This window comes from Manis javanica, chromosome 9 (genome assembly GCF_040802235.1).
Source record: "Manis javanica isolate MJ-LG chromosome 9, MJ_LKY, whole genome shotgun sequence".
NCBI classification, from domain to species: domain Eukaryota; kingdom Metazoa; phylum Chordata; class Mammalia; order Pholidota; family Manidae; genus Manis; species Manis javanica.
This window is the reverse complement of record NC_133164.1, coordinates 50,854,436-50,874,205: the sequence shown is the minus strand read 5'-3', so window position 1 is coordinate 50,874,205 and position 19,770 is coordinate 50,854,436. Positions and strand designations below refer to the sequence as shown.

General features: G+C 35.7%; 1 protein-coding gene across 9 annotated transcripts in view; it reads left to right on the top strand.

The window, feature by feature from the left end:
- ELF1 (E74 like ETS transcription factor 1) overlaps positions 1 to 19,770 on the top strand; it is a 141,078-nt gene that overhangs the window by 118,078 nt on the left and 3,230 nt on the right. For 7 of the 9 annotated variants that reach the window (XM_073212555.1, XM_073212557.1, XM_073212550.1 and 4 more), the window contains 5 exons: positions 778 to 885; positions 2,207 to 2,374; positions 12,479 to 12,562; positions 13,270 to 13,462; positions 14,586 to 15,038. In XM_073212555.1, the coding sequence (XP_073068656.1) occupies positions 778 to 885; positions 2,207 to 2,374; positions 12,479 to 12,562; positions 13,270 to 13,462; positions 14,586 to 15,038 (1,006 nt within the window). The remainder of the gene's footprint in view (positions 1 to 777; positions 886 to 2,206; positions 2,375 to 12,478; positions 12,563 to 13,269; positions 13,463 to 14,585; positions 15,039 to 19,770) is intronic. The other 2 variants (XM_073212558.1, XM_073212556.1) reach the window with 1 other exon arrangement.

Here is a 19,770-nt window from a genome sequence, read left to right as displayed (position 1 = left end):
ATGTGGATTAATTTTTATTTTTTAATACTTTTTAAGAACATGGGAAGAAATTTGAACTAGGCACAGTCCATAGTAGGAGAAATCATATTCTACAGTATACCTGACAAATACCAGAATGCTAACTGTCAAGAGGTGTTTAGATTCTAATAATGTGACTAGACTAAAACTTTTTGGAGATGGTGGCAACTTACTAATTATAGAGAAATGGAAAAAGAGTCAGATTGCCGGAGACCCATGTTCATTCCTATTACTGAACTAAGAGTATTGGGATCAGTGTTAGAGCTGAAAGGAATCTAAGAATATCAACCCAGTCATGTTATAAAATGGCCTCTACAGAAACAAAATGACTTGTCCAGTGACAGATTAGTTTAATGGTACTCCTCGGATTTCTGACTGTCATTTCTGAATCCTTTCTACTCAAGGTCAGTGCCCATTACTTCTTACTCTTGAAAATAGAAGAATTAAATGACCAGTGATTTCACTTCAGAGTCTGAGCTCTATTTTGCTTACTCTTTAACCTCCCAGCATCTTGCAGAGGTTTTTGTTTTGTTTTGTTTTGCTTTTTAATTTAAAAACCTACATCTTGTAGAGTTCTTTAAAAGTAAGAAACATGTATTTAGTAGTCATATTCAGTATAGATTTAATATGTTGATACAATGTATGTATGTAAACGCAAGTATTAAGTGATGTACCCTGGTTCAAGAGATCAGAATCTGTGTGTTTTAGAGCAACAGATGTCATACAGCTAATTCTGTTTTTTCTTTAAATGTGTTGTAGTAGAAGCCTCCTGTCATAATGGGGATGAAACAATTGAAACTATTGAGGCTGCTGAGGCACTCCTCAATATGGATTCTCCTGACCCTATGCTGGATGAAAAACGAATAAGTGAGTAGTTTTGTGTTAAGATTGTTCATGTTAATATACTTTGCAAAGTTATTTTTGCCATCTGTCTTTTATGAGATGGTAAATATCAAGACCAGAGACCATGTTTTTATATATATAATTAAGTGTCACCAATGCATTTTAAGGTACAGTATTAGTTGAAGCAACTCTGTTAAGTGTTAGGACATTTTTTTTTTAATTTGGAAAGTGAGGCTTTTAGGAATTAAAAAAGTTATTTATTTACTTATTAAATACCAGATTGTGCACAGTCTCTTCTCTTAACCTCATTAGTTGAAAGCATTAGGGTACTTAGGGCCCAAACAGTAACTTAGTGATTTCTATAAATGTTCATCAGGGAATCGGCAAAAATCCTTTGAAAAATTTCCTAATACTCATGGCATAAAACTCACTGCCACAGTATCGATTTGCTTTTAAATCTATGTTCTTTGAGCTTTTCTGACAAAGTAGTCAAACTCATAGTATTAATTATTACTAAATCAATTCAAGATGTTTATTGAATATTTTCTATATGCACAGTAGTGCATCAATGTGATACACAGATACTATTTCTTTCCTCAAGCTTACATTTAATTTTGAAGGCAGATATTAATGTACATAACTAAAAACCAAAAATAAAGGCCCTCTAAAGGATAGCAGAGTGTTCTGGAAGGAGAGAGTACTCCAGCTGAGAACATCAGAGACAAGCTTTATGGGAGAGTGTTTTGACTTGGTTGACAAATTAGCCTTTAATGGGTAGAGGAGGCAGGAAAGGGCATTCAAGGTAGAGGGAATGGAGTGAACTAAAGACACACACATGTAATAGTGAAATGTTTAAGAGAAAAAAGCTTTGGTATAGCTGAAGTGTAAGCTTCATAGTGGATGGGAGGTGAGATTGGAAAGGTAGGTCTGATTCAGATTGTGGAAGCTTCAGATGGCATGCTTTGCAGTGTGGGTTGCTCTTTTTTCCCTCACATAAACTATGGGAAGATATGCCCATTTTTCTTTCTGAATTTCAGAGTATAGTTTTTACAGAGAAGAATAATATGGTCAAATCAGACTTAGGTTTCAGAGAATAACTTTAGCAGCAATGGGAAAAAAAGAGAAGAGAAATGAGTCAGACTGGTGACAGGAAGTCAAATAATGAAGATACTGAGATAGTCCAGTCAAGCCTAAACGGCCTAAGGGACCTGATTTAGGGCAGAGACAAAAAGGACTAAATTTCAAGATTTTATTTCTACTTCAGTCTTCATAGAAACACAAAATTATTTGATGAAATTATTTTGACTCATAATACAAAGTTGATAATTGATTTTATTTCCATTAGATAATAATATATTTAGTTCACCTGAAGATGACATTGCTATTGCCCCAGTCACGCATGTATCCGTCACATTAGATGGGATTCCTGAAGTGGTGGAAACTCAGCAGGTTCCGGAGACATATGCCCACTCACCAGGAGCCTCATCACCAGAACAACCTAAGAGAAAGAAAGGTGGGTCGTTGATTTGTGTAGGGCAGTCAAGTCTTGATGTGAAGTCTCAGTATAATTTTTATTCAAGGATATTTCTTCACCAATTAAAACTTATGGAAGAAAAAAATGGAGGGATTAAGACATAAATCAAGGTATTTCTTCATATTAGATTTGCTTTTTAATTAGATTATTTTATTCATTTAAAATACTTTTTCTATCTCACAGAAAAGAGATTTTCCAACATTTTTAAAGCCTCAGCATTTTATATAAACCCTTTTTTCCAAGTTCAGGGCAAATCAATTTACTCCTACAGGACATAGTTTCAAAACCACCAGCATAGATTCCCCTATAAGAATCCACTGGGAAAAATACAGGTTGGAAAGAGCAGGTAAGTAATGGAAGAGGAAAATGTTAGAATGTGTTAAAGAGAATTTTAGCTTTTCAGAAACAAGGACCATACTTGCATTCTAAAGTTTGACACTCTTATTTCATTGCTTTCTTATTCTATTAAAGCTTGTTTAATATTTTGAGTTAATGTCTTGGTTAATGGCATGACCAGCTACCTAGTAACCTAACTTGACATGAAAGTAAGGGAAATTCCAAGAACCAAAATGAAGAGGAAAATAAAAACAGTAAGAATGAACTGATGCTGTAGCAGCTCTCTAAAAGTCTGAGAAGGATTTGTCAGTCTTAATGTCCAGGGGGCTTGGGTTTTATTGCTCTTGTAGATGCTTGTCTTGGTCCAATGCAAGATGGTTATTAGAGACTTCAGCATGTAATTGGGTTCCTTGAAGATCTATACCCTAAGGGGAAGAACAATCCACCCTTTAGCACAGACAGATGTCAAGGAAGTTTGTATTTCTCAGCTGGGGCTCTGAGTGGAGAAATTCTTCCTTTGAGAATTCATAATAGTAGGCTTGCCTTAACCTAGATCTATGATTAGATTCATATTTTTATTTTTATTTTTGCTATCATTAATCTATAATTACATGAAGAACACTATGTTTACCAGGCTCCCCCCTTCACCAAGTCCACCCACCCTACTCCACTACAGTCACTGTCCATCAGCATAGCAAGATATACTGTATAATCACCACCTGTCTTCTCTGTGTTGTACAGCCCTTTCCATACCCCCCCATAACACTATACATGCTAATCGTAATGCCCCCATTCTTTTTCCCCACCCTTATCCCTCCCTTCCCACCCATCATCCCCAGTCCCTTTCCCTTTGGTAACTGTTAGTCCATTCTTGGGTTCTGTGATTCTGCTGCTGTTTTGTTCCTTCAGTTTTTCTTTGTTCTTATACTCCACATATGAGTGAAATCATTTGGTACTTGTCTTTCTCTGCCTGGCTTATTTCACTGAGCATAATACCCTCTAGCTCCATCCATGTTGTTGCAAATGGTAGGATTTGTTTTCTTCTTATGGCTGAGTAATACTCCATTGTGTATATGTACCACATCTTCTTTATCCATTCATCTACTGATGGACACCTAGGTTGCTTCCATTTCTTGGCTATTGTAAATAGTGTTGCAATAAACAGGGGTGCATCTGTCTTTTTTAAACTGGGCTGCTGCATTCTTAGGGTAAATTGCTAGGAGTGGAATCCCTGGGTCAAATGGTATTTCTATTTTTAGCATTTTGAGGAACCTCCATACTGCTTTCCACAATGGTTGAACTAATTTACATTCCCACCAGCAATGTTAGGACAGTTCCCCTTTCTCCACAACTTCACCAACATTTGTTGTTTGTCTTTTGGATGGTAGCCATCCTTACTGGTGTGAGGTGATATCTCATTGTGGTTTTAATTTGCATTTCTCTGATAACAAGTGATGTGGAGCATCTTTTCGTGTGTCTGTTGGCCATTTGAATTTTTTCTTTGGAGAACTGTTCAGTTCCTCTGCCCATTTTTTAATTGGATTATTTGCTTTTTGTTTGTTGAGGTGTGTGAGCTCTTTATATATTTTGGATGTCAACCCTTTATCGGATCTGTCATTTATGAATATATTTTCCCATACTGTAGGATACCTTTTTGTTCTATTGATGGTGTCCTTTGCTGTACAGAAGCTTTTCAGCTTGATATAGTCCCACCTGTTCATTTTTGCTTTTGCTTCCCTTGCCCGGAGAGATATGTTCAAGAAGAGGTCACTCATGTTTATTTCTAAGAGATTTTTGCCTATGTTTTTTTCTAAGAGTTTTATGGTTTCATGACTTACGTTCAACTCTTTGATCCATTTCGAATTTACTTTTGTGTATGGGGTTAGACAGTGATCCAGTTTCATTCTTGTACATGTAGCTGTCCAGTTTTGCCAGTACCATCTGTTGAAGAGACTGTCATTTCGCCATTGTATCTCCATGGCTCCTTTATGGAATATTAATTGACCATATATGTTTGGGTTAATGTCTGGAGTCTCTATTCTGTTCCATTGGTCTGTGGCTTTGTTCTTGTGGCAGTACCAGATTGTCTTGATTACTGTGGCTTTGTAGTAGAGCTTGAAGTTGGGGAGTGAGATCCCCCCCACTCTATTCTTCCTTCTCAGGATTGCTTTGGCTATTCGGGGTCTTTGGTGTTTCCATATGAATTTTTGAACTATTTGTTCCAGTTCATTGAAGAATACTGTTGGTAATTTGATAGGATTGCATCGAATCTGTATATTGCTTTGGGCAGGATGGCCATTTTGATGATATTAATTCTTCCTAGCCAGGAGCATGGGATGAGTTTCTATTTGTTAGTGACCTCTTTAATTTCTCTTAAGAGTGTCTTGTAGGTTTCATGGTATAGGTCTTTCACTTCCTTGGTTAGGTTTATTCCTAGGTATTTTATTCTTTTTGATGCTATTGTGAATGGAGTTGTTTTCCTGATTTCTCTTTCTATTGGTTCATTGTTAGTGTATAGGAAAGCCACAGATTTCTGTGTGTTAATTTTGTATACTGCAACTTTGCTGAATTCTGATAATAGTTCTAGTAGTTTTGCAGTGGAGTCTTCAGGGTTTTTTATGTACAATATCATGTCATCTGCAAACAGTGACAGTTTGACTTCTTCTTTACCAATCTGGATTCCTTGTATTTCTTTGTTTTGTCTGATTGCCGTGGCTCGGACCTCCAGTACTATGTTGAATAACAGTGGGGAGAGTGGGCATCCCTGTCTTGTTCCCAGTCTCAGAGGAAAAGCTTTCAGCTTCTCGCTGTTCAGTATGATGTTGGCTGTGGGTTTATCATATATGGCCTTTATTATGTTGGGGTACTTGCCCTCTATGCACATTTTGTTGAGAGTTTTTATCATGAATCGATGTTGAATTTTGTCGAATGCTTTTTCAGCATCTATGGAGATGATCATGTGGTTTTTGTCCTTCTTTTTGTTGATGTGGTGGATGATGTTGATGGATTTTCGAATGTTGTACCATCCTTGCATCCCCGGGATGAATCCCACTTGGTCATGGTGTATGAACCTTTTGATGTATTTTTATATTCGGTTTGTTAATATTTTGTTGAGTATTTTTGCATCTACGTTCATCAGGGATATTGGTCCGTAGTTTTCTTTTTTGGTGGGGTCTTTGCCTGGTTTTAGTATTAGGGTGATGTTGGCTTCATAGAATGAGTTTGGGAGTATTCCTTCCTCTTCTATTTTTTGGAAAACTTTAAGGAGAATGGGTATTATGTCTTCTCTGTATGTCTGATAAAATTCCGAGGTAAATCCATCTGGCCCGGAGGTTTTATTCTTGGGTAGTTTTTTGATTAACATTTCAATTTCGTTGCTGGTAATTCGTCTGTTTGGATTTTCTGTTTCTTTCTGGGTCAGTCTTGGAAGGTTGTATTTTTCTAGGAAGTTGTCCATTTCTCCTTTTCCTAGGTTTTCCAGCTTGTTAGCATATAGGTTTTCATAATATTCTCTAATAATTCTTTGTATTTCTGTGGGCCCATCGTGATTTTTCCTTTCTCATTTCTGATTCTGTTGATGTGTGTTGGTTCTCTTTTTCTCTTAATAAGTTTGGCTAGATGCTATTTTCTTTTTTCTCTCAAAGAACCAGCTCTTGGCTTCATTGATAGTTTTCTACTGTTTTATTCTTCTCAATTTTATTTATTTCTTCTCTGATCTTTATTATGTCTCTCCTTCTGTTGACTTTAGGCCTCATTTGTTCTTCTTTTTCCAATTCCGATAATTGTGACATTAGACTATTCATTTGAGATTTTTCTTCCTTCTTTAAATATGCCTGCATTGTTATATACTTTCCTCTTAAGACTGCTTTCGCTGCGTCCCACAATAGTTGGGGCTTTGTGTTGTTGTTGTCATTTGTTTCCATATATTGCTGGATTTCCATTTTAATTTGGTCATTGATCCATTGATTATTTAGGAGCACGTTGTTAAGCCTCCATGTGTTTGTGAGCCTTTTTACTTTCTTCGTACAATTTATTTCTAGTTTTATACCTTTGTGGTCTGAAAAGTTGGTTGGTAGGATTTCAATCTTTTGGAATTTACTGAGGCTCTTTTTGTGGCCTAGTATGTGGTCTATTCTGGAGAATGTTCCATGTGCACTTGAGAAGAATATGTATGCTGTTGCTTTTGGATGTAGAGTTCTATAGATGTCTATTAGGTCCATCTGTTCTAGTGTGTTGTTCAGTGCCTCTGTGTCCTTACTTATTTTCTGTCTGGTGGATCTGTCCTTTGGAGTGAGTGGTGTGTTGAAGTGTGCCAAAATGAATGCATTGCATTCTATTTCCTCCTTTAATTCTGTTAGTATTTGTTCCACATATGTCGGTGCTCCTGTATTGGGTGCATATATATTTATAATGGTTATATCCTCTTGTTGGACTGAGCCCTTTATCATTATGTAGTGTCCTTCTTTATCTCTTGTTATTTTGTTTGTTTTGAAGTCTATTTTGTCTGATACTAGTATTGCAACACCTGCTTTTTTCTCCCTGTTATTTGCATGAAACATCTTTTTCCAGCCCTTGACTTTTAATCTGTGCATGTCTTTGGGTTTGAGGTGAGTCTCTTGTAAGCAGCATATAGATGGGTCTTGCTTTTTTATCTATTCTGTTACTCTGTGTGTTTTGATTGGTGCATTCAGTCCATTTACATTTAGGGTGATTACTGAAAGATATGTCCTTACTGCCATTGGAGGCTTTAAGTTTGTGGTTACCAAAGGTTCGAGGTCAGCTTCTTTACTATCTTACTGTCCTACTTAACTCACTTATTGAACTATTATAAACACTGTCTGGTGATTCTTTATTTCTCTCCCTTCTTATTCCTCTTCCTCCATTCTTCATATGTTGGGTGTTTTGTTCTGTGCTCTTTTTAGGAGTGGTCCCATCTAGAGCAGTCCCTCTAAGATACCCTGTAGAGGTGGTTTGTGGGAGGTAAATTCCCTCAACTTTTGCTTGTCTGGGAATTGTTTAATTCCTCCTTCGTATTTAAATGATAATCATGCTGGATACAGTATTCTTGGTTCAAGGTCCTTCTGTTTCATTGCATTAAAGATATCATGCCATTCTCTTCTGGCCTGTAAGGTTTCTGTTGAGAAGAAGTCTGATGATAGCCTGATGGGTTTTCCTTTGTAGGTGACCTTTTTTTTCTCTCTGGCTCCCTTTAATACTCTGTCCTTGTCTTTGATCTTTGCCATTTTAATTATTATGTGTGTTGGTGTTTTCCTCCTTGAGTCCCTTGTCATGGGAGTTCTGTGTGCTTCTGTGGTCTGAGAGGTCATTTCCTCCCCCAGTTTTGGGAAGTTTTCAGCAATTATTTCTTCAAAGACACTTTCTATCCCTTTTTCTCTCTTCTTCTTCTGGTACTCCTGTAATGCAAATATTGTTCCGTTTGGTTTGGTCACACAGTTCTCTTAATATTGTTTCATTCCTGGAGATCCTTTTATCTCTCTCTGCGTCAGCTTCTCTGCATTCCTGTTTTCTGATTTGTAGTCCTTTAATGGTCTCTTGCATCTCATCCATTCTGCTTTGAAGTCCTTCCAGAGATTGTTTTATTTCTGTTTTCTCCCTCCTTAGTTCTTGCATATTTCTCTGCAAGTCCATCATCATGGTTATGACTTTTGTTTTGAATTCTTTTTCAGGAAGATTGGTTAAATCTATCTCCCCAGATTCCTTCTCAGGGGAGCATGTGGAAGCTGTCTGGGTTAGTCTGGTGTGGATCAAATTTTTCTGCCTTTTCATGTTGATAGATGCAGTGGTATGCTGTTGGCTCGTCTGTCAGCTGGGAGAACCAAGACCCTTTCCACTTGCTCCTGGCCTTTCTTTACTGGACAATGGCGACCCCTAGCGGCTAGTGTTGGGCAGTTGCGCGTAGACTGGGTCTGTGTTTCTTGCCCAGCTGCTATGGAGGAAGCTCCCTTGCTGTGGGCGTGGCCAGCCTCACATAGCGTGCTCTGCTATCGCAGGGCTGTGCCAGAGAGGGAATGGGTGGTGTGCTGTTTATCGCCGTGAGGGGTCTCAGAGCTGCCCAGGGGGTTAGGGCGCCTCGAGTTCCCCGGGATTCCCAGCTGCTGGGCTACGTGTCCTGGGATGTTTCCACCCAGCTGTGGGGTCCCCGTCCCTTTAAGACTTTCAAAAAGCACTCGATTTTCTTTTTCCCAGGGGTGCCGGCTGCAGGGACCCGCTCGCAGGTATTACTGTCCTGTTTCTCTAGTTTCCTGTAGTCCTTGCACTGTGTGTTTGCACTCTGTGTGTGGATGGCTGGGGCTGAGTATTTAGCAGTCCTGGGCTCCCTCTCCCTCCCCGCTCCGACTCCTCTCCTCCCGCCAGGAGCTGGGGTGAAGGGCACTCGGGTCTCGCCGGGTCAGGGCGTGTGTATTACCCCCTTCGCAAGGTGCTGGGTTCTCGCAGGTGTGGATGTAGTCTGGCTGTTGTCCTGTATCTTCTGATCTCTCTTTTAGGGATAGTTGTATTTGTTGTAATTTCAAAAAAATATAATGTTTAGGGAGGAGATTCCCACTGTCCTACTCATGCCGCCATCTTGCCTCCACTATGATTAGATTTTAAGCTATCACTGGCTTTAGAAATTCCCAACCAAGTAATTAACATAAAAGTGGCCCCAGCCTGGCAATAACTTTGGGATACCAGGCAGAAGTTCTTATGAAATTCTCTGACAAGCCATATATTTAACCCAAACTGCACAGGATTTCCTTAAATAAAGCCCTTCTGAAGGTGAACTCACATTTTAGCATTACAGGATTCATAAAGAAGACAGTTAATGAATCAGGAGCAGCAGACATGGAAAACCCTAGGTTAGTTCGATGAGAAGTTCAGGTAATTGAATTATCAAATAGGAACTTTTCAATGAATATGATAACAGTTATTAAAACAAACGAATAAAAAACATGCAGTGTTATATGTGAATTATATCTCAATAAAGCTAGAAAAAAATATTAAAACCCAGACCCTAGATTTACCCTCCCATTTCAAAAAACTTAAAACACTGACAAAAAAATGTAACAGTGGTACTAAAGAAATTGGACATCAGTCAAAAAAGGCCAATGATCTGTTGGAAATGGGAAACAAATGAGGTGAGCTCTACAGTTACTCTGCCTTATACTGCATGGAGAATTTTTTTTTTTTTTTGAAAACAGATTTGTAGTTCCTCAAAAAACTTAATGTATACTTAACATGTGACTCAGATGGTACTTTCCATTCTACTACTCCAAAAGTATTTATCCAAAAGAAATGAAACCATACATTCAAATAAAATTTAAGCACAAGCAAAAGGTCTTATCAGTTTTATTTGCAGTAGCCCCAAACTGGACACAATCCAAATATCCATCAGTTGCTGCTGGGATGAACAAGTTTGTGGTATAGCCATATTTAAACTGGCACTTAGCAATAAAATATAACTGCTGTTGATAACATATAAAAAAGTATATATATCTTAACATAATTATTCTAAGGGAAAGAAGCTAGACCAAAAAAACGAGAATATGGTTCTATTTATATAAAACTGTAGAAGCTGCAAACTAATCTATAATGATAGAAGACATGTGAGTAGTTGGGTGCCTTTGCATTCGGCAGGGTGTGGAAAGGTGAGAAGTAAGGATTTTTTGAGGGTGAAGAATATGTTCATTGTATTGAATGTGTGGATGGTTTCATAAGTGTGTACATATGTCAAAATTATCAAATTGTAGACTTTAAATGTGTGCAGTTTATTGTACGTCAGTTATACCTCAGTAAAGATGTTTTTAAAAAGTGAAAGACTAACATCCTACTTAATGACGAAAGATGATATGATAACCAAATAGAGCATATAATATATGGGTTAAACAGCAGATTAGTCACTGCTTAAGAGAAAATTAGTGAGCTCCAATATAGATCTGATAAAGAATAAAAAATATGAAAGATCAGAGATGTGATGTTTGAATGAAGAGGTCTACATCTTTAACCCAAGCTCCAAGAGTAGAGACTATATAGAGGGAGAAAGAGGCAATATTCAAAGACAATAATGGAGAATTTTCCAGAAAGGTATTAATCCCAGTATGGTAGATTCTGAGTAGCATAACATTTTAAAATAAATTCAGTCCTCAGCATATTATAGGAAAAATGTGGGACACCAAAGATCCCTCCCCTCCTCAAAAAAAAGAGTCAAACCAGGGAGAATTACTTGTGATGATTGATTGTTGGATTAGCAGCTTAGAAGCTTCCTGAGAAGAAATCACTGTCAACCAAATATTCTCTATCTAACTAATTTATAATTCACGTGCACCTGTGTACATCACTACCTTGAATAATAAGGAGATGATGGAGAGGGTGGAAATTGGGTAGGCTATTGGCAGTGTCCTGACTAAAAGTAATAGAGTAAAACAATGGAATAAAGAAAATTTTATCAGAAAAAGCAGGTAAATAGAAAGTATAAAATAAGATGGTAGGATGGATAGGAGCTAACTGAAGTCTTAGCTTCAGACTTGTTATCATTAACACAGTCAGCCAGAAGTATTTGCCTCATGACTGGGTTCTCGCACACGTCTGCAATGTTGGAAGCCGAGATAACTTGGCCTACGAGGTTTGGCGAATATACCTTTGGGCAGTCTTAAGAGTGGCCTGAATGTAACCTTTTTTACCCTCTTCTCCCAGACTCTTTCTTATTCACTGTAACTTCAGAAATGCTTTCCTATTCAGTTTGGCTAGAGATGTATTGTTACTAAGCTTGTGACTTTAGTTGTAGAATTCTGCTTTTGTAAGTTATTGCTCGATATTATATTAATCCAGAATTCACCCTTGTAATCTAGACTAGGAAGAGAGAAAGTCAGCCCTCAAGAGTGCTGGTGTAGAGGTACTAACTGAAGTATTCATTTGTGCTTAATCTTCATTGGTTTTCATATACAGAATGGTAGTCTGTTCAGACAACATGATCATCTCAAAACTAAATTCCAGGCAACGCTGCCACCAAGTTGTGATTCTAGATAAGTGGCAAAAGGAGATTACAAACAAGGCTTGTTTGACCCAGATTAAGGCTGCACAAAACACAGTTTAATATTGTTGGGATGGATTTGTTTAGAGATTGACTGAGGGATAAAAGTTTGCTGTTAATTGAAAGAAATAAAAATAAGATGTTTAAAAATATACAGAAAAATAAAAATAGACTATATGGTTCACCAAAATTTTGCCTCATTTATTTTTTATATATCTAGAGTTTTGTGAACTTCCCAGTATGTAAGAGCTAAATGTATGCAGAGATGTATTTAGAATAGAAAAAAGCTAAATATCTATTTCTCCTCTTACAAAAAACTTACATCACCAACAGGCAGACAGTCCCGTATGGTTTATTTTTTGAGCCCAAGTATTATCAGCATCAAGAATATTCCCCCCAAATTTTAAGAAAGCACTGTTAGTATTGTCACCTCAAAGACAAGATAAAATATTTTAAACTTAACCTCATTTTTACAGTTGAGCCAAAGTATAATTTCCTATATAAAAATCTTTGTGATCTAACCTACGTCCTATGTTAAATTTTTACCTAAGTTATTTTCCTTTTAGTAAATAGTGTTACAGGAGACTAACAGATGTAATCCAAGTATTTAGTATTTAAAATTTAGTATAAATGACAAAATAGCATTTATAAACAGCTAAATTGTCCATTCTCTCTTGCTTTTGAGGGCAAATATTTATGCAGAGCTGTTTTGATTTCAGGAAGAAAAACTAAACCACCACGACCGGATTCCCCAGCTGCTACACCAAACATATCTGTGAAGAAGAAAAACAAAGATGGGAAGGGTAAGTGCTACTCTAATTACCCTGTACTCAGAGGTCAAAGAACATCCAGATTACAAGTAGAAACTACCCATTTTCTTGACATAAGAAAATGGATCTTAACTGCTGCCCCATGCCTATAAGATACACTTGCCATTTTCTATAGAGACTGGTAATGATGTAGCCCAAGAAATCAATTTCAGAGATTTTCACTTACCCTGCCAAAATAATTCATCCTTTCCTTTAATAATGAGTCCCTTAGAAGAGGCCAGCCAGGTTAGGTTTTCGGTTCATAGATTCTTTACTGTGTTTTCTTAGAGCTTGAGTATTTTCATAACTGCTGCTCAAATTTGAAGAAAATTATTAAAGCTAATCTGCTGGTTCTTATATAAAGAAAACAATTGTTAATAGGTTTTGTACAACTCTCTTTCACTGTTTTCTATGTAGTGGTTCTTGAAGAGATGGAAAAAAGTTGTCTCAAGTTCTTTTTCCCTAAGTTGTCACAAATCTAACTGGCAAGATTGCTCTGTTCAGATGTTTTATGTGGGACCAATAAGTAGACCTATATTAGACCCTAAAAATTATGACCATTAGATCACCGGTACTCACTGAATTAGGTGACATTTTTTTTCTGTATAATCACAAATGGAACTTACAAGGCTTTTTAGTGTTTTATTGTGCTCATTTAGATGAAGTTTTGGTCAGCTAAAAAGAAATTGCTTTTGTTATAGGGAACACAATTTATCTTTGGGAGTTTCTGTTGGCACTGCTCCAGGACAAAGCTACTTGTCCTAAGTATATCAAATGGACCCAGCGAGAAAAAGGCATATTTAAGTTGGTGGATTCTAAAGCGGTATCCAGGTTGTGGGGGAAGCACAAAAACAAACCTGACATGAATTATGAGACCATGGGAAGAGCTCTCAGGTACGTGAAGTTTTTGTAGTTCATTGTGTTAAGAATATCATTTACTAAATACTAAAAAGTAGGTAACTTCTAAAAAAAAATCAGAGGATTAAAAAAAATGGTTATTTTATTATTGAAGTGCTAAAACCACATTACTTACAGAAATCACTATGTATCTAAATTGAAATCTTATTCCAATCTGGGAAAATGTTTTCTTTCCAAAAAAAATCTTCATTCAAACAACAGATATATTATTTCTGCAAGGATGAGAAAATGTTAGGCTATCATTAGGAATTATAAATTGACCATAGGTCTCATACGTTTTGAGCTATTAAACTTAAATCCAGCATAAAACAAGAAGTGGTAAATTAATACAGGTACTTCATAAGAGGGTACACTTCTAAACATGAATCTCAGGTATGGTATGTAATATGTTAGAATACATTAATGCTTTGAGAATATTAGACTGTGTGAAAATTTTGAACTAGGGACCAGTTTTATTAAGATTACTTTTGTTTTTCTGTGAGTGTGTCATTTGTTCTTGAAGATATGTATGTATTTGAGACAGATTTATTAAAAATAGCAATGACCTGCCAATTTGATAACTTTCTTAAAACAGAACTATTCAATTAGTGTTTTTATATTCACATTTTTTCGATGCTTAATTAAAATCTGAGGAAATTTGAATCACTTCTATTTGTACATCTTTAAATTTTTTGCAGAAAACTGAATCAGGTTTATTGATTCAGATCTAAATTGTAGGGTCATTATAGTAAGCTGTGGAAGGGAAATAAATTCATAAAGTTTATAGTAGATTTGATTATTCTAGCAAGTTGGCACAAGGATAGAGGAAGGAAGAAAAATTGAGGGTGTACAATAATCCACATACTTTATCAAAAATCCCCTAATCAGAATTGGTTTTAGACTTAACTGGTAGTAGAGACATAAACTGTGAGTTTGTGTTTAAAATATATTTAGAAAAGAATGATTTTAATTTTACTATCTTTTACAAAGTAACTGCCCTTCATTTAGAAATTCTTTTCTCACTTGTTTGTTTTTAACTCTAAACTTTTATTTATAATGAAAGAGATTTTAACTTTATTGAATATCATAAAGTATTGATAAAATTGTCTGCTTTACATAGGTACTATTACCAAAGGGGCATCCTGGCAAAAGTAGAAGGTCAGCGCTTGGTGTATCAGTTTAAAGAAATGCCAAAAGATCTTATTTATATAGATGATGAGGATCCAAGTTCCAGCATGGAGTCTTCAGATCCATCACTATCTTCTTCAACAACCACTTCAGTTAGGAACCAAGCAAGCCGATCAAGGGTATCTTCAAATCCAGGGATAAAAGGAGGAGCCACTACAGTTCTAAAACCAGGGAATTCTAAAGCTACAAAACCCAAAGATCCTGTGGAAGTTGCACAGCCATCAGAAGTTCTGAGGACAGTGCAGCCCACACAGCCCCCATATCCTACCCAGCTCTTCCGGACTATTCATGTGGTACAGCCAGTACAAGCTGTTGCAGAAGGAGATTCAACCATAACCAGTAGCATGCAGGATGAGACATTAAATTCTTCCATTCAGAGTATTAGGTGAGGAAGTTGAAGTTAATGATCCATATTGTTATGTGATGTTTCTGACTAGAGCCATTATTTGTTCAATAGGTCAAGATTCAGAAATGAGGATAAAAATTACATAGATGGCAAGCTACAAATCTTGGTCAACAGATTGTTTCAGCAGCAATACATATTACATCAGTCCTCTGATTGTATCTGTGATTCCTTCTTTTTAAATTTTGACATTACTTGATGTTTTGCTACCAGTTTAACTAATGTAGTCCACTGTACTACTGTATAACTAGATTGATCAGTACAAGAAGGGATTCACATATAAGAAAGTCCAGAAAATGGTTTCAGTTCTTTTTTTCAAACAAAGTCAGAAGCTGTAAGAATTCAACATAAATTGACAAATTGTGACCTTTTGGAATGCATTGAGTTCCAAGAATACACATTATTCCTTGGTCGTGAAACACTTCTAAAGAATATAAGGTCCTCTTTTTCAGAGCTCTTAGAGTGCAGAAGTTGGAAGAATAGTTTTCTGGCTAATCAAATCAGATTTGTCTCAAAGCCCCAGGAAGGATACAACAAATTGACCAAAACCTATCTGCTTTTAGACTGGCCTTTTGCAGAAATTTGAGATATAGTCTTGGCTAAATTAGAATGGGAAAAAGAGAGGAAAGCAATAAACGAAATGGACTTTTGCAATGTTCTATTTGTTTGTTTCTACTCTCATGAATTTCTAGAACATGAATTACAAAATAGAGGAGCCCTTTCATATCCAATAAAAATGATTCTATGATTATTTTCATTAGCCAGCTTCAGTCTTAATATTTGTATATTCCAGAAAATAAATGCTGGGTTTTTGTTCAATTGATACTGAAGTAAGTAAACATTATCTAGAATCAAGGCAGACTGTTAGATGATTCAGTCTTCCTTATATGGTCCATTTAAACTATGACATTGTCTCTCAAATTGTTGACTTGCAAAGAGTGTAATAATCAAATTTTTTTCCATTTTAATTGGTCAGAATGATAGATCTTTAACTGTTCTTAAAAGAATACTTACTTAGCTCTCTTTTCCTTTTAATGTTTTATTTTCCTCTAGGTTCTATTGGTTATGTATGATGACTGAGTTTCTAATTTGAAAGTGTGTGGTTCCTCCCACTGGTTCCTAGCTTCTTTGTCATGTCATTGTGTGTATTTGTGTTAATAGGAAGCATACAATGGCCACAGCTAATCACTGAGACGCTTTCTAGGAGTGATTCAGTTGTTTTTTAGCATCTGTAAGTTTCCATTTTAGTTAGACCTTGAGAATAGAAACAAACAAAACCCAAAAGAAAACCCAGGCATCTCCAGCTCTGAAAGACATTGTGAAACTGCATTAGATAGTTTATTATTATGTCAGTTTCTGAATAAGACTGGTGCCAGATATTAAAACATTATAATGAACCTTGCTACCTGTGACTTTCAAACTGTCTTTGGTGTACCTTTCAGACTTCATTTCCAAGGTTCCTGAGAATTCTGTGGACACTCTGCTTGCTTCTTGCCTCTAATGTTTTTTCACTTCAGTTCAATCTATATGTAACTAGTAGTCACAGCTTTGTTATGCTGCCTCCTTGCAGCTTTTGTTAGATCTATGTTGCACACACAGTGCAGTTGAATTTCTGTAGCCTCAGCTGATAGCTCTCTGCTCACAATTCTTTCTTTGTTCTTCAACTAAAGCTGACTGTACCTAAGTCTGGTACTTAAACCAAATGTTTCAGTTGACTTTAGTGCCTGTCTCCTCTTAGAAAATATATAGGAGCCAGATTATATTCATTGTCCTTTTCTTAGCACCTGACACAGTACTGGGCACATAACACCCCTTCATATTTGTAGAATTTATTTTGAAGTAGTATATATATTCATTTGTTATCTCCTCTTAAAGTAATGAGTTTCTAAGCGGCCTATTTAATTTACATAATGAAGACATAGAAGTTTAAGTTTTCAAACTTTAAAACATACTCCTATTGTGGAAAGCCTTTCTGTATTTATATAGACATATCTATACATTCACATTTTTAATCTTTAACTTTTTAAGAAATTCTTCTCTCATTTGGTTATATCTTTTATTTTCCTCTCCCAAATCCTGCTTATTTTAAAGTAGTCAAACCTTTAACAGAATGCATTTTATTACCTGAAATTAGTGGATGTGGGAAGGCAAAATGAATAAACAGCAACACTCTTTGAAGACTGACAGGTACTGAATATAATATCCAGGTTTTGCTATCATTCGTTTCCATTATATAAAAAGAATGAAAAAAGGTAAATAATTTCCAAGCAAATTGTATATATCACTCTGAATTTTTAACATATTAATAGAATAGTTTTTCATTAATTTTTTATTTAGTAATTTCTTTGTTATTTTCATTTTTGGTAATTATCCCAACTTTTTATTATGAAAAATTTCAAAGTAAGGTGAAGTTGAAGTAGTTCACTTATTTGCCGTTAATCTAGATTTACAATTGATGATTGATAACATTTTGCCATGTTTTCTCTCTATATTTATACCTTTTTCTCTATTGGGCTATTTGTCAAGTAAGTTGATATAATTATGACATTTTACCCCTAAATATTTCAACCTACAACTCCTTAAGAATAGAGACATAAATGACCATATTATCATTCCTAAGAAAATGAACAGTGTTTTTTCTGTATCTCTCGATTTTATGACAACTTATTAATAAAATCAAAGACCTTTAAAGATTTTAAATTAGATTTTTTAATCTAAAGAAGTGTTTCATTTGTTTGATTTTAATTTAAACAAGAGCTGACACTTTCAAAGCACTCTATATTTCATACATTTTACATATATTAATGTATAGAATCCTCACTGGTCAATGAGGTATAGGTAATATTATTCCTATTTTACAGATGAGGAAACCAAGCAAGGAGAGGCCAAGGAGCCTGGTCACATCTAGTAAGTGGTGGAGACAGTGTTTTAATGCAAGCAGTTTAGTTCAAAGCAATGAGCTTAACGGTTTGCCATACTGCCTGTTGATTCACATAAATCGCATGAATTATCAGTTCTTTACAATGAAGTAGCAGTATGTTTCTTCTTAATTTTTTCCTTTGTTCACTTCTTTTCATCTCACATAATTGCATGTATCTATGTTGAAATCAAACTTTTCTTAATTTATGGTATTATGTGTTCAGTTTTTGCACATTTTGACTCTGGCTTCATGTTATTCAAAGAAACAAATACAACTAAAATAAACCTCTGGTAAAATATCTTCTTAAAATTGTGCCTTGGTAAACTTGGAAGACCATATACCTACCTAGCATAATTCTCTATAATATTTATTTAACCACTAATAGTTTGTCTTAGGGTCTTTTAAATAAAGTAACCTCTAAAAATATATGTTGTGTAGCTTGCCTTAAAAGCAATGTAATGGAGTAGGAAGAATGTAGGCATAACCTTCCAGTGCTCTGTCAATTATTAGATGTGACATTGGATCAAATTAATAATTTTGAGTCTTGTTTCCTCATCTATAAAATAAAGATGGTAATACTTAACCTTACAGATGGTTTTAACAATTAAATAACACTTCCTGACATCTGAGTAGATTTTCAACAAATGCTAAATGATATATGATAAATGCTAAATGATACCTCCCTTAAACTCAGAAAGTTTGAGGAATTTTAAATTACCAATATTATACCAGTTAAAGTGGTTTAGGAGATTTTTTTTAAAGTAGCTAACTATAAAAGACTATAGTCTTTGTTAAGTAATACAATATAACCAGACACAGCTGATAATTTAGTCATTAACTAAGAAAAAAATAATTAAAAATGCCTGAGGTTGGGAAAAATGCTACATAATATTTTATCCTTTAATCTTTAAATTTTTTATTTGTAAAAATTGATTTAGAATTTGTTAAAAGAAGCCACTACATTTACATTGTAGACATTGTAGGTGAGTATGTTTATTTTCTTGCAGATGGCAGTCAGGTGTTTCAAGAAAAGGACATTTGGAATAAAAGCATTGAGTCTAATTTGGAATAAAAGCATTGAGTCTAGTGGTAGCCTTGATGAGCTATATGGAAAATTTTCAAGTACATCACTGCTTGTGCCACACCTGAGAGAGGGAAAGAGGAAGGGGAGAAGTGTGTATTAAAAAGTTATAACTACCCACAGTTTAAAGATACAATAGTAAATATTTATCTTCAGCTAATGTTATTCAACACGAAGATGTGGCAGTATGTTGTACTGATTAAGCACAGAGGCCCTGCAGTCAGATGGCCTCTTCTTAACTAACTGGTCACTTTATGCAAGCTGTTTAACCTCTTTGGGCATTAATTATTTTCATAACATAAAATGGGGATAATGTACCGAGAGGGCAGAAAGACTATACATATTTACAAATACAATCTGTATGCTTACTGTATGCCAACTACTATTTTATCTGTGCATACATGCATGAACTCTTGCAGTGGGAAGTCTTTGTGCCATCTTTACTGTTTAAAAAATGGTATCTGGCTGTAAAGTCAGATACTGTTGCCTGGCTTAGATTCCATCCAAGGTATCCTGATTTAGGTGGGCAGGGGAGAAGGGAGTCACAGTGTAGTTTGGAAAATCTCCCTGGCTCCAAAATTATTTTGAATACTTCCAACTCCTTGCCTTCCCAATAATATTAGTACATCTGGCCTTTATTCCTAGGCATACTCTGTTCACCTCACTAAATCTTCATACTGACTCCTATTCTCTTCTAGCTCTGTCCTCCAGAT